This window comes from Elephas maximus, chromosome 17, assembly GCF_024166365.1.
Source record: "Elephas maximus indicus isolate mEleMax1 chromosome 17, mEleMax1 primary haplotype, whole genome shotgun sequence".
NCBI lineage: Eukaryota > Metazoa > Chordata > Mammalia > Proboscidea > Elephantidae > Elephas > Elephas maximus.
The window spans coordinates 54,447,691-54,463,046 of record NC_064835.1 but is presented as its reverse complement, the minus strand read 5'-3'; the positions used below and the strand labels follow the sequence as shown (position 1 = coordinate 54,463,046).

The following is a 15,356-nucleotide window of genomic DNA, read 5'->3' as shown; positions in this document are numbered from 1 at the left end:
AATTGAATTGCCAACCTTTTGGTTAGAAGTCATAGCCCTTAACCACTAAAGGGGAGATGAAATCAGACAGAAATTTACATAAATTAAATATGTATAATATGGAGAACACTGATTATAAAACAATTGGAAGGCCAGTATAAGAAAACATGTGGTTATTTATCTGCACCTCTGGGAGTTTCACGTTTGTAGTTTCAACGGTTCCTTGATGTAACACAGACACCTCAAATCCAGGATTGTCACACTACAACTTCCCTCTTGTTTATACAACCTGGGTTAAGAACACCAATGTCCACCTAGTTGTTCTAGCTAGGAGTTTCAGAGTTGTCTTTCTCCATCACTCCTAACTACCTAGTCACCAGCTACCTTAAACTTCATCTCTTAAAGTGAGTTTAAATATCATGTCCACCATGAAGCTTTTTTCCCTGCCCTATTCCCTGAATCGAGTTGACCCTTCTTCTCTGTGCACCTTTAGCACCTTATGCCCTACAAATGCATTTACCATAGAACATTAAACCTTTTAGTTTGTGTGTCTGTTTTTCTCCTTGTATGATGCACTCTTGTAGTTCGCCAACTCGTTCTTTTTATATTTGTATAACCAACACTTAAGCACATTGACTGGTAAAATAAGTATAATCAACAGGTGTCTGAATAAATACATGGGTAGATAAAAGCATAGGTGGAGGAATGAGGGAATAGACTGAGGGACAGGTAAGTGAGAAAATTCAGCATTGCAAAGATGTAGTTGCAATTTCATGTAAAAGGGTGAGATGGAGTCATCCCGTCACATGTGTGTCAAATTCTGTTTCTACTGAAACTGAACAACTGCGTTAATGAAATAGTATGCAACTAAGGACATGAGGTTTCAGAAATCTTGAGGTGATCCTGTAAGTTGTCAGAGTCATCTCAAACCATTTTTCATGACATTTTTCAGCTTTTATGTTGTAAGAACTAGGCAGCGTAGAGATTAATGGATAAATCACGGTTCAGGAAATCCTTCTAATATTTCCCTCCATTCAAACACAAAATGAGGATGGGGTAGAGAAAGAGAAATCTGACTGTCTATCATTAGTTGAGTGGGGTCAAGAAAAAAAGAGAGGAGAAGGAGGCAGGAAAAAAAAAAAAAGCCAGAAACTGCCCCCTGGAAACAGCCATAACACAGCTCTCCCATTACTGTCTGCTGTCCAATGGACTGTAATAGAATGCGATGTGAGAAAACATCTGTTGCTTTCCTTAAATAGTGCTTTGACATTTTAATAAAGTAATGACAGAATTAGGAGCAGCCTAATTCTGAGGTTAGTGACAGCAAACAGCGAAGAGATGAGGTAGGGAGAATTAGTCTAACAGAGCCTGATAGTGTCTTTGGACTGAAGGTTCATTTGTCTATCATTCAAAGCATTGGGGAGCAGTATGGAGCAATGGTTAAGCCTGGGCTCTGAAGCCAGACTGCCTGGGTTTAAATCTTGGCTTCACCACTTACCAGCAGTATGATATTGGGCAAAGCTGTATGACCCTTTTAAGTCCCAATGGGGCATAACAGTATTACCCACCTTAGAGGGGGTTATGAGGATTGAATGAGAAAAATTAAAATCAAACTTTTAGGCCAAAGACTGACACAGGGACACATCTGCTAAATGTAGGCACTTATTTTTAAAATAGCTGCAAATTAGGAGTCACTGTGTGGTGCAAACTGTTAAGCGTTTGACTACTAACTGAAAGGTTGGCAGTTTGAACTCATCCAGAGGCTCCTCAGGAGACAGCGCTGGTAATCTGCTTCCAAAAGGTCACAACCTTGAAAATCCAATGGAGCAGTTCTACTCTGCACATGTGGAGTTGCCGTGAGTCAGAATCAGCTTGACAGCAACTAACGGCAATAGCAGTGTGTCAGTTTGTCTTAGATTAGATCCAGAAACTTCGTAGGAAGTCTAACAGGCCTAGACAAGCTATGAAAGAGAAAGAGTTAGGTGTCTTTTTTTCTGCTGAAAAGGCCAGTGTAATGCAGGCAGGCTTGAAGGATGGCTGAGATGTGTCTCACTTTTGAGGTCATTGGAAAGATAGTGAGATCAACCCAGATAAAGACTTAAATCACTAATTAGAGAAGCTGAGCCCAGCCTAAGGATAGAGTCAGTCGTTAATGCTGTCTAGTGAATATGCTTCAGAGAAACTGAGCACAAGGGCAAGAGAAATCAGCCAGGGATCATATGATCCAACAACCTCACACTTCGTCTGTTAAAGTGAGTTTCTATATCATGTCCACCATGTCCATCGGTGCCATGATGGTGAATCTGAGCCAGAGTGACAACCTACAGGCCAGGGCAGGATATGGAAGGGCCAAGCACTGGGCATGAGCACACCTGAAGCTGTGACCCCTTAGTCAGAGGGAATTCATATTCTGAAGATGAGACTATAAATCACAGAGTGCAGTAATGGAGGCTCTCACCAGACTTAGTCATGATAGTAACAGAATAATGCAGGTTTACAGGACTGGCTCCCAGCCCACACAGGGTTAAAAGAGATGAGTTCCTTTGTAATGATAGGTAATAAGTGAAAACAAGACCCCAGATGTTAAACCGTGCTTTAGAGAAGGAGTGGAGTATAGTGGTTCAGTCGATGGGCTTTGGAGAGACATGGTAGTATTCCTAATTCCTATTTTACCAGTTACCACAGGGGCAAGTTAGATTATCTCTCTAGGTTTCAGTTTCCTCACCTGCAAAATGGGGATAATAATATTTCCTACTTCAAGGATTTTTGAAAATGAAATCACATAACTTAATTAAAAAAAACAAAGAACGATGCCAGGCACCTTCCTGTACCTCTCAAGCCCATTCCCACTGATAACATTCTTACAGGACAGGCTAGAACTGCCCCATAGGGCTTCCAAGTCTGTAATCTTTACAGAAACAAACTGCCACATCTTTCTTCCTTGGAGTGGCTGGTGGATTCAAACAAGGGCGGATTACCCAGTAAACTCACCGGGTAATCTGTCCCTGGCCTGAAATGAAGCTTTGACTGTGTGGGAAAGTGCTGTGGTAAGCACCATGCTTCCCTTGCCTATTGGATAATCCCCCCGGAAATTTCAAATCACCTACCTTTCTGTTAACAGCTAAGCGCTTAACCACTGTGCCAGCAGGACTCCTTGCCTGCACCTAGTAAGTGCTTAATTAATGTTGGTTGTTAATATTAGAACTGAATTTGTACACCTTTTGCTGAAAAATGCCATTCTCTCTCTCTCTCCCAGTGCTGTCGAGTTGATGCCATAGTTACAGTATAAATCACAAAATAGCATCTTGTTATGTTAAATAATTTTCCCTAAACCTTGTATAAAATATCTTGTTGCTATGCAGTTTTACTATTTTTAATTCCTTACTTTGGGAGGTGAATTTTTAACAGCAACAACAACAAAACTTGTCAATTAGAAGACTGACCTTGGTGCCATTTTGAACTTTTATAAAGGAAACCCATTTTTAAATACAAAGAATTCTGATTGTGCCGATAATGGCCTAAACACAAATGTAGGTATAAGGGAAAAGGCAGAATTTATCCTCTGGGGCTGTAACTGAATTAAATCTCAAATTTTGTATTCATAATTTTACATCAAGATTAAATGAAAGGAGTCGTTAAACTCCGAAAGAGAGTCTGTGTTGGCAAAAGCATTTTTATTAACTTGGAAAGGGGGATATAATAATGTCATAAGTATTTTCTAAAAAATGTTTGAAATCATCGATAATGCCCATTAATTTTTACTGTAGCTGATTTTCTTTGCTAAGTGCCAATTATCTTCAGGACAAATCTGGAGGTTTTAACTTGACTTAGTTGTATGAAACCCTGTATTCAGATCATGAGTATTGGAGGAAGTTCATTGACTGTAGTCTAGCCAGTTTCTAAACTTTCAATATATTCTAGTATACTATTAGTTATATATTTCAGTGACTTCTGGTATATGGGGATAAATACATGCCCACACCCTAGGAAATATCTGGGTCAAATCCATTCCTAGTAATTATTTCTTCAGCGTCTTTTGCATTTTAGTTACTCGTATCAATAGAAGATCAAACCAACTACTGTAGATAAAATGTATTGTCTAGGTAAGATTGTGGGAGATATCGAAATAATTGCCTTCCTTAACAACTCCACAAACTGTATAAATTAGATATATAAAACTAATAAATTTATAGGCCTGTCTCTGAAATATCTATTAGCATGTCTTACAACTGTAAAGCTCTGGATTTTGATATTCCTTGTAAGTTTAAAGAGGCTTATTGTCCATGAGTGTGTTTAGGTTTAGCTGGCTGGACCCCTCACCTCCTCCCTGTACCTTGTCACATGTTCAGTTTCTGCCCTAGAAGATGGCTTGAATGAAATTACTGGCTGTATATTTCAGAGCTGTCTCACACTCTACCAATGTATTAGGTTTATTCACAGGATTCCTGCATTAGGCTGGAAGAGCAAAGGGGTTCTGAAGAAGAGACAGGCTATCATATTTTTGCTGCAGAATTAGAGACCATCTATCTGAAAATGGAATCTGTGGTAAAAATCTCCAAATTACTTGTAATCCTTCTCTTCAGATCCACTCAATTCTCCCAAGACTCATTCTATGGGAACCATTTAATAATGCAATAGACGTAGTTTGTCTTATTTTACTTCTACTAATCCTATTGCCCTGAAGCAAATCAGCAGAACTATCCCTGTTATAATATCATTTTTACCCTTTCTTTGCTTAAAGCACACAATAGAATTAACTAACTTCATAAATGAATATTTCTCATTTTTGAAACCTGAGAGACTTAGAGGGAACTGTTGATTGGCCAAGAGGTAGGGTAGGGTATTGTAGCTTCTGAAGAAACAATGACTGATGTGCTTCTAATTGTCCAAATATTTTTTTCTGTCCTTCATTATTTACATTTATGCCTGGGGGTATGATGGGAAAGATGAAAAAATGGAGTTAAGTCTGATAGCTGGCAACGATATCATCAGAGTTGTTTATAGTGACAGACTTGAAATCATTGGATGAAATAAGCCTTCAGATGGTCTACGGGTTTCATTAATCCAGTGGTTCTCAAATTTTAGCGCGCACCAGCGTCTCCTGGATGGCATGTTAAAACAGGTTACAGTTTCTGATTCAGTAGCTTTGAGGTCGGGCCTGAGAATCTGCATTTCCAATAGGTTCTCAGGTGATGCTGATGCTGCTGGTTCAGAAAGCGCACCTTCCTAATCCACGCTTGGCTTCTCTCCTATTAACATGCGGAATCTAGAATTTGCTTTTCGTTAGCTATCTTCAGAAATTTAGACTGTATAAACTGAATACGAAGGGTTAAACAATTATTCTGGTATGTGTGTGCCTTGTGCAGTGAAATAAAAATAGTAAATAAGTGGGTGACTATGCATTTTCTTAAATGAATTCCCCAAAGAGGCAATATATGTCCATTGAATTGTGGCTCTAATCAACAAATCTCTTTGCTTTTCCATATGATTTTTGGGTCAATGTAATTAAAAAAAAAAAAAAATTAGTGACCTTTATTTATTTATTTATTTATGTTTGATGGTTAAAACTCAAAGAACTCACACATAGAAAGTATCTCCTCTTGTCTTCCGCAGAGCCTGAGTTTTTTGAGTAGTGGAAGGTTTGAGCTCATTTGATTGTCAAAGCAGTTGTTTCAAACCCAGCACTATTGTTTAACTTTAAGAAAGGATACAGAACAGAAGAGTACCCAGAGCTACAGTATCACAGAGGCCTTAGATGCAACTTCTGATGTCTCCAGTGGATTATGTTTTGTCACAAGAAATGACAAGAAGCTAAAGCAGATTCAAGTCACATCACATAGGGAAGGCACAGGGTTTAAAGTCCCTCAGCTTAAACACTTTGCAAATCACCTAGCACCACAGTCCGTAAATTACAGGTTATACAACAATCTCAAAAACTAGGAATGGCATACTTCAGAACATTCCTGGCTCCCTCATTTAACCCCAGTCGACCCATTTCCTTAGTTAATATTGTAGGAAGTTTGACTGAAGGTCAATCTATGCTCAAACATCCCTTGGGCTGAAGTCAGATATACAGTTCAGCTATTCATCCTTTCATTTCACCAGGTCACAGGTAAAACCCTGGCTGAAAAGGCATCTGGGAAATGCAGATTTTATCTTCCCAGCATTTATGGTTTAGGAAGTCAAGCTCTAGTGTATGGCATGCACTACATGGTGTAACTGCTTAAAAGCAAAAAAAGACGTAACCTAAAAACTCTCTGGCTTGACAGCTTGGTGATAGATGGTCCTCTAAGCCTACTCTGTCCTACACTGTGACTTTTCATAGCATTTTTTAAAAGCTATCCTACCTAACAGGGTGGCAGTATGGTGCAGTAGTCCAGTCTTTAACACTTCATCAATTAAGCCGTGTAAACCTGTGCTCAGTACTGGACATCTGCAGGTACCCGCTGTCTCCATATACAATGGCGATGACAATGACACCCACTTCATAGGGTTGTTATAAGGATTAAATGGGAAAACACAAAGTTCTTAGAGTAGTTCTTGGCACATAGTAAGCAGTAAATAGTTTATTAGTTGCATAGATATGGGGGCCTCACTGAATGTTCACTGACCTTCCAGATCCTGACACAATTACTTATATTTTCTTATAGGAGGTATATTCCAGATGTGGGAAGACTAAATGTATACTCCAAACTCTTTAAACACCTAAAAAGAAGTCACATCACCCATGGGTTTCTTCCTCTGCTTAGCTGCCTGCATGCTCACCAATCCTAAACTCAGGCTGGAGAGTCTATAGATAGCTACTTCCACTGGCAGGGCCATAAAATTGAGTTGTAACCCCTTATAACTTTTTATTTTTCAGAGCTTGCTAAATGCTTTTTAAAAAATTGAGTAATTGTCACCATTATGAATGAGCCTAGTGTAATACTTTGAGATGTTCCACTTGGGAAAACTTTGGAATTTCCACATGCTAAATAGAGGGCTTTGTCTCTAGGAGCATTGGGATTTTAGAAAACTATGCATTGTAGAACATCATTTCCTTATCTAGTTTTTATTTTACTTTGGTATTAGGCATAAGAGAGACAGGTGACTGCTTTGTGGCCTGTTTGCCTTACCATGTGATAGTTTGCTTCTTTTTGGCAATTCTATATACTTGTACAAGCAAAACACTGTTTAACTGTGAAATTACACCACCATTTTGTGAGTGTTGGACCTGCACTAACCCAGGTTTATCTCATTCTTCTCCTCCCCCTCTAGCTGGACAGTGCCACATCACTCATCCAGGCAGCTAAAAACCTGATGAACGCCGTCGTCCTCACAGTGAAAGCATCCTATGTGGCTTCGACCAAATACCAGAAGGTCTATGGGACAGCAGCTGTCAACTCACCTGTTGTGTCTTGGAAGATGAAGGCTCCAGAGAAGAAGCCCCTCGTGAAGAGAGAAAAACCTGAAGAATTCCAGACGCGAGTTAGACGGGGTTCTCAGAAGAAACACATTTCGCCTGTACAGGCTTTAAGTGAATTCAAAGCAATGGATTCCTTCTAGGACGATAGCCTTTAAGAAGAAAGCATTTTCTTTCTTTTTTTCCTTTCATTTTCTTTTTAATTCCATTTTTGTATACGTACCTGCCGACTCGTGTGCCTCTGGCATGGGGAAATAAAGGGAGCAGTGTCTGTTTGCATGTAAAATGAGATGTGATCAATACCACTGATCCATCTATAGCCCAGGAGGCGCCAGGGGGTTTCTGTCCTGAGGTGGCACAGAGCTGTCCTTTGCAACATTCTCATAAAATTGGGCAAAGAGTTCGCATCACAATGTTTATGGGAGTGGGAGGGATAGGGGAAAATAAACTTAACTCTACAAAAGCAAACTCTAATGCATGCAAGAATCATTAGGTTGGCAGGTATATAACTACGTGAAAAATCTGGAAGTGTAATGGTAGATCATAAAGCTTGTCATGCTTCTGTTTCAGTGCAAAAATGTACTAGCTGGTACGCTTAAGTGTGTGGCCCACAAATTGAACAACTTAACTTTGAAGTCATATCCATGATATTGTATGGATTTTTAACTGAGGAGAAATGAACAAGTCCAGCCTAAAATACCGCTTTTCATCTGCATTCTGTTCTTTCTCTTCCAGCAGTGCCATTGCTAGTGTTCATGGCATCTGTTTTTTTCCCATTTTCTGAAAAAATAAATACTTATTTTCAACAATTAAAATACTTCCTGCAGCACTGGAAGCACAGTATGCTTCTGTTTTATATTTTTTAATTTGAACTATGATTTTGTTAGAAGTAGGAAGCCCAGTGGTGGAATAGTAGAACAGTGGAAACTGATAACGTGTGAAGGTTTAGAGGCAAATACTAGGTGTAGCTTGGAGTGCTGGTATCTAATATACCATTGTATCCACTAACTCGAAATAAAGGCATTTAATCTTAACCTCTGAAGAATGTTTTCTTTGTCAAAATGCATACTTAATAAAAGATTAGAGAATCTTCCTGAAAACTGATTAAAAAAATTTTTTTTGTTTGGTTGGCTTTAGAAATTGGGGATAAAATAAACGATATCCAAAGAATCCTCTAGGTTGTCTTTACAGTCAAGATTCATTTTTGTTATAATTTGTGTTTTGCTTTTCCACTTGTTTTCACTCATTTTCAAGGTGAATCTGAAATGAGAAAGTCACATATTAGACTTTATTGGGCCATGCTCAGCACTGGGATGAACTTAAGAAATGTATTTTCAGAGAAAAGCTAAATCCAAAAAATATTGCTTTAGAAAGGTCCATTAATTTCAAAATATTTATATTTTTCAAAGTGCTATTTTTACCTATACTGGAAAAACAGGGCCCCTGATCCCATTATTAAGGAGGAATGGGCTGAAGTCTGTCTGCTATGGTTTCAGGAGTGGGAAAATGCCCCCAAAATATTCACCTGACTGCCACAAACTCCTACCACTAGAGCAATTCCTAAAATTAACCAAACATGGTGTGTCTCCAGAAGATTTCTAGTAAAATCTCTGTTACTCAGCAATGTTATAGTGTATTGGAAGTCACAAACACCTACACTTATATTAGCTTAGGTGCACGTTCCAAAGAGATGAGGCAGGGGAGTTGTGGATGGACAGAAAACATATTCCAAAAAGTTATTTAGAACTGGTTCTGCTCAAACTGCTGGTCACCACCATTGGGTGATGAAAATAACCATCTGGAGTCAGAATGTTCTATTAATGGAGGAGCCACTATAAAAATGCTGTAGACTGATTTCAATGCTAATCACTGGATCACTGATCAACCAACCTGTAGCCTTTATTTGTGGAAATATTGAGAAGAGCAGCCACTGCCACTTACTCAACAACAATTTAAGGAATCCCCTCATAGGGCCAGGTCCTACTCGGGGCACCACTCAGCAAACCTCTTGGTAACCTTCCTTGTTAGTACTGGAAACTGGCATGGCAACATCCAGCATGACACTTTTATCCAGTGCCCTGAAGAACAATGATAGTCTGTTGTTAGCAGCATATTCCCATTTCTGAGAAAACTGAACTTCTCCCAAACAGCAGTGAAAAACACTTTTTAGAAAAATGCATTTCCCCCAAAGATCCATCCACTTAGACCCTTTTTGTTTTATTCCCAAAGACTCCTAGATGCAGCTGAGATCTTCTCTTCTGATCCCCTGCTCCACAGAATCCCGGGGAGTAGAGATGGTGAAGGATAAAATGCAATAAACAAAAATACTATCAACATAATGATGATCCCTTGGAAAAAGACAACATAGTGCTATTCACAAACCCAAGAACAAATATAATTAACACAGTTAACTCCCTGGTTTCACATATTATTATTTAATGGGTCCAAGAAAGTAAATATTCTTCAGACCACCCCCCAAAATTTTAATATTCAAAAGCTTCATGGAAAAATCTGAAAAATAGCTAGCAGACGTTGAAAGAGCATACAGAAAATGCCCTTGACTTTGTCCTGCAAAGTTGTACTTAAATGTTTTAATACATGCATGCTAATGAGCAACACTTATGTCTATCTTTTCTGGAAATCAATTCTTTATTTGTATCACTAGTGTTTATTGAGTAAGCATCATCACTACCCTTTCCACCATTGCTACTGAGATCAAGGAGAAAAATACCTACTCAGAAAGGTTATTAAAAACAGACTAGGCTGACCAGGAGACAGAAAGAGCCACATAAACCAGAGACTACATCAGCCTGAGGCCAGAAGAACTGGATGGTGCCCGGCTACCACCGATAACTGCCCTGACAGGGAACACAACAAAGAATCCCTGATGGAGCAGGAGAACAGTGGGATGCAGACCTCAGATTCTCATAAAAAGACCAGACTTAATGGTCTGACTGAGACTGGAGGGACCCCAGACCTTCTGTTAGCCCAAGATTTGAACCATTCCTGAAGCTAGCTCTTCGAACAGGGATTGAACTGGACTGCAAGACAGAAAATGATACTGGTGAGGAGTGTTCTTCTTGGCTCAAGTAGACACATGAGACTATGTGGGCAACTCCTGTCTGGAGGTGAGATGAGAAGGCAGAAGGGGATAGGAGGTGGTTGAATGGTCATGGGGAACACATGGCAGAGAGGAGAAGTGTGCTGTCTCACTAGGGGGATAGCAACTAGGAGTACCTAGCAAGGTGTGTATAAGTTTTGTATGAGAGACTGACTTGATTTGTAAACTTTCACTTAAAGCACAATAAATTAAAAAATAAAAAATAGACTAGGCTGCGAGCAAGGAGCCCTAGTGGTGCAGTGGTTAAAGTGCTCATCTACAAGCCAAACTTTGTCTTGGAAGAAGACCAGCCAGAATGCTCCTTAGAATCGAGAATGACAAGACTTTGTCTCACATACTTTGACATGTTATTAGGAAGGACCAGTCCCTGGAGAAGGACATTATGGTTGCTAAAGTAGAGGGTCAGCAAAAAAGAAGACTCTCAACAAGATGGGTTGACACAGTGGCTGCAACAGTGGGCTCAAACAAGGCAGCGATTGTATGAATGATGCGGGATCCAGCATTGTTTTGTTCTGTTATACATAGGACCTCTATGAGTTGGTGCCAACTTGATGGCACTTAACAACAACAACAACAACAGAGAACTTGGAGAAGTTTTATTTGGAAAAGGTGGGGTTTAGAAATGAGGAAATACTAGTTAAATATATTCTGAATCAATCAAAGGTATAAATAAATACATTTGATGAGGGGGATGAGTGGGATGGACATTCGAGGAGAAAGGAACAGCGTACCTTAAGGTCTGAAAGTAAGTGTGGTTGGGCAGGAGCACGGAATTTGTGATGGGAACTAGCGGGATACAAATGTGGAGGTGTTGTATGAAGCTAAACAATGGAGGTAACTGAGGAGTTGTGGCCATGATGCAATGGGTAATGTGGAGTTTTGAAGTGGGTTCATGATACAGACAAGGTGGTCTCTTAATATGATAAATATGACACATGTAAGGAGGCAAGGTCAGAAAAGGACTGATGTCAGTAAGAAGAGGTGTATGTGATATAAATGAAGGAAGGACTTGCAGTGACTTCTTGAATAACTATATGTGGACAAGAAAGTGATCTTTTAATCTATGGGGAAAATATTAAACAAAGCAGGAGGCATCAAAAGAAGATAGAAAGAATACACAGAGTCATTGTACCAAAAAGAACTGGTTGACCTTCGAACATTTCAGGAAGCAGCGTATGATCAAGAACTGATGATATGGAAAGAAGAAGCCCAAGCCACACTGAAGGCGCTGTCGAAAACAAAGCTCTGAGAGTTGACAGAATACCAGTTGAGGTGTTTCAACAAACAGATGCAATGCTGGAAGCACTCGCTCATCAATGCCAAGAAACTTGGAAGACAGCTACCTGGCCAAACCACTGGAAAAGATCAAGATTTATACTCATTCCAAAGAAAGATGATCCAATGGAATGCAGAAATTATCAAACTATCATTACTATCACATGCAAGTAAAATTATGGTAAAGATAATAAAAAATGGTTGTAGCAGTACCTCGACAGGGAACTGCCAGAATTCAAGGCAGATTCAGAAGAGAACATTGAACTAGGGATATCATTGTTGATGGCAGATGGATCTTTGCTGAAAGCAGAGAATACAAAAAAGGTGTTTACCTGTGTTTTATTGACAGTGCAAAGGGATTTGATCGTGTTGATCATAACAAATTATGAATAACATTGTGAAGAAAAGGAATTCCAGAACACTTAATTGTGTTCATGAGGAACCTGTACCTAGACCGAGAGGCAGTTGTTCCAACAGAACAAGGGAATACTAGGTGGTTTAAAGTAAAAGGTATGTGTCAAGGTTGTATTCTTGTACCATACTTACTCAAACTGTAATGCTGAGCAAATATTCCGAGAAGCTGGACTATATGAATAAGTATGTGGCTTCGGGATTGGGTGAAGACTCATTAACAGCTTGTAGTATGCAGATGACACAACCTCGCTTGCGAAAAGTGAAGAGGACTTGAAGCACTTACTAGAAGATAAAAACCACAGCTCTCAGTATCGATTACACCTCCACATGGAGAAAACAGAAATCCTCACAACTGAACCAATAAGCAACATCATGATAAATGGAGAGAATATTGAATTTGTTAAAGATTTTATTTTAGTATGATCCACAATCAATGCTGATGGAATCATCAGTCAAGAATTCAAATGATGTATCGCATTGGACAAATCTGCTGCAAAAGTCCTCTTTAAAGTGTTAAAAATCAAAGATACTACCTTGAACACTAAGATGTGTCTGACCCAAGCAATTGTATTTTCAATTGCCTCCTATGTATGTGAAAGCTGGACAGTGAGTAAGGTAGGCCAAAAAAGGATTGATGCCTTTGAATTATGTTGTTGGTGAAGAATATTGAAGATACCATGGACTGCCAGAAGAATGAATAAATCTGCCTTGGAAGAAGCACAGTTAGAATGTTTCTTAGAAGGGAGAATGGCCAGACATTGTCTCATGCACTTCAGAAATGTTGTCTGGAGGGACCAGGCCTTGGACAGGACATCATGCTTGGTAAAGTAGAGGGTCAGCAAAAAAGAGGAAGACCCTCAACAAGATGGATTGACACAGTGGTTACAACAATGGGCTCAAACATAGCAATAATTGTGAGTATGGCGCAGGACTGGGCAGTGTTTCGTTTTATTTTAAGAAGTGTTGCTATGAGCTGGAACTGACTCGATGGTCCCTAACAACAACAATAACTGCAAGCCAAGATTAAAATTTAGGTCTGTGAGATTTTAGACTCCTGCTTTCTTTCCATTTACCTGATATCTCACTCAGATTCATAGGATCTGAAGATGTGTTGAGAATCCAAGTGTTAAATATATGAAATATAAAATAGCAAAAGTAGTTAAATAAAAATTCAAGATATGTTACAAAGAGGTATATATTTAGCTGAAAAATAACTGGGGGGGGTTGAAATCTCAGTGGGCTGTAGTGATATGAAAACATAACAAGAAAGGGCAAGTTTAAACTGAGTTCTGGAAGAATGGTTTGATTATGTGTGTGTGTGGGTGGGTGAGAGCGAGATCATTGGGGTTTTACCAGATCTTTAATACAGTTGATTCTTATTATTCATGGTAGTTATGGTCTACAATACTGCCACAAATGTTGAATTATTAAATACTGAACCATTGCTCCTATGGGAAATACTAGGTTAGATTTCTGATAGCCTCTGTCACAATATATCCATGAACTTATCAGTATATAGCCTTGTTTTATGTGTGTTTCTCTTTAAATATGGCTTATTTAATATATATTATTAATTCATTAACATTGTCCTCTTAGCCAACAGCAGTATAAATCATGCCCGAACGAAGCGTATCTAACATGTATTTTCTGCCTAGGGCTACATCATAGCTTTCTTGCTCTTAGGAACACTAGAAAGTTCTTCCTTGCTACATTTGTGGGCCATTTTAAACAGAGAAATCATCAAAAAAAGGCATAAAAATGCAAAAAACATGGCACAAAATAGACCACGAAGAGGACATGTGTTTATAGTATAAGAGCTGAAAGATGAAAGCAGAACATCTCCTTGTCCTACCTCAGCTGGGAATTGGTGTATGTGTGCTGCTCTGTGCGTCTCTGTGAATGGCAATGAAAGTGCCTTGAATATTGATTTTGGGGTCACAAAAAAAAAAATGTAGTGAGTAGGTAAATTCAAAAGACTGAATCTGTGAATAGTAAGGACTGAGTGTGTGAGGTTTAAATATGAGATGTAAGAGATTAGAATTTTTTTTTTTTTTTTGTAAATTATCTTTAAATCCATTGATGGGATTCAGACATACCATGTTTTTACACAAATAATGCACACCTTTCTTTGGCAACTTTACCCTCCTCCTGCAAAGTATTTTTGTAAGCATGTTAATTGTTTTTTATAGCAACATATAAAAAAATGGGGATAGCAGTACTTATGATAATACTTGGGGGCGCAGTAGGCAAACAAACCTAGAAGGCTCCTTTAATCACTTAATTTGGTAAAAAGTATGGGCCCTGGTGGTGTAGTGGTTAAGAGCTACAGCTGCTAATGAAAAATCAGCACTTCAAATCTACCAGGCACTCCTTGGAAACTCTATGGGGCAGGTCTACTCTGTCCTATAGGGTTTCTATGAGTTGGAATGGACTCCACCGACGGCCATGGGTTTTTCTGGTTTATGGTGTTATACTCACTGGAAACATTGTCTGAAATTTGGTCAGATGTGGGTTCAAATCCTGATCACATTACTCACTAACTACGAGACCTCAGAAAAGTTACTTATATTTTTTTGAGCCTTAGTTTCCACCTCTGTAAAATTAGAGCCCTCAGCTGATTAAATTTATAACTCAAAATCACTCTCTAAGTCCATCCACCTCCTGCATAGGCCAAACAGACAAGTTAGAAGAGGACATGATAGGAAGTACCACCCCTGCATCTTTCGAGTTTTTAATGGTGATGTTATTGTCTGCATTTTTCCTAGGGTTGCATTGTTGCCTTTAGTTAATTTACTATTGTGGAATGGAGGGGAAGTCCTAAAGTTTCTGCTTGATCTTTTCTACTCTAAAATCCCCTACACTTATGGATCAGTGAGCCCATATAGGAACCAGTCAGTTTCAAGGTGTGTTTATTCCAAACTAAATGATAGGGTGTAGAATCATAAGAAGGGTCTATAAAACCACTGTACTCACTGTGAGCTAGTTTGGGTCCAAATCTCCATTTTTATCACATTGTCACAAGTCTTCACTCTGACCAGAAAAGCACAATATCATTTTAGATCTCCAGGGTTAACATCAAAAAAGACCCAATGTGTAATAATATATGAAATATCTGGGAGTTTCTCTTTGGCCAGTTCTCAGGTATTCTGCTTATGACACAGGTCT

General features: G+C 39.0%; 1 protein-coding gene across 1 annotated transcript in view; it reads left to right on the top strand.

Moving 5' to 3' along the window:
* CTNNA2 (catenin alpha 2) overlaps nt 1-7,524 on the top strand; it is a 1,322,153-nt gene extending 1,314,629 nt beyond the window's left edge. Inside the window, exon 19 of the mRNA XM_049856958.1 lies at nt 7,237-7,524. Within this exon, the coding sequence (XP_049712915.1) occupies nt 7,237-7,524 (288 nt within the window). The remainder of the gene's footprint in view (nt 1-7,236) is intronic.
* The last annotated feature ends 7,832 nt before the right edge of the window (nt 7,525-15,356 follow it).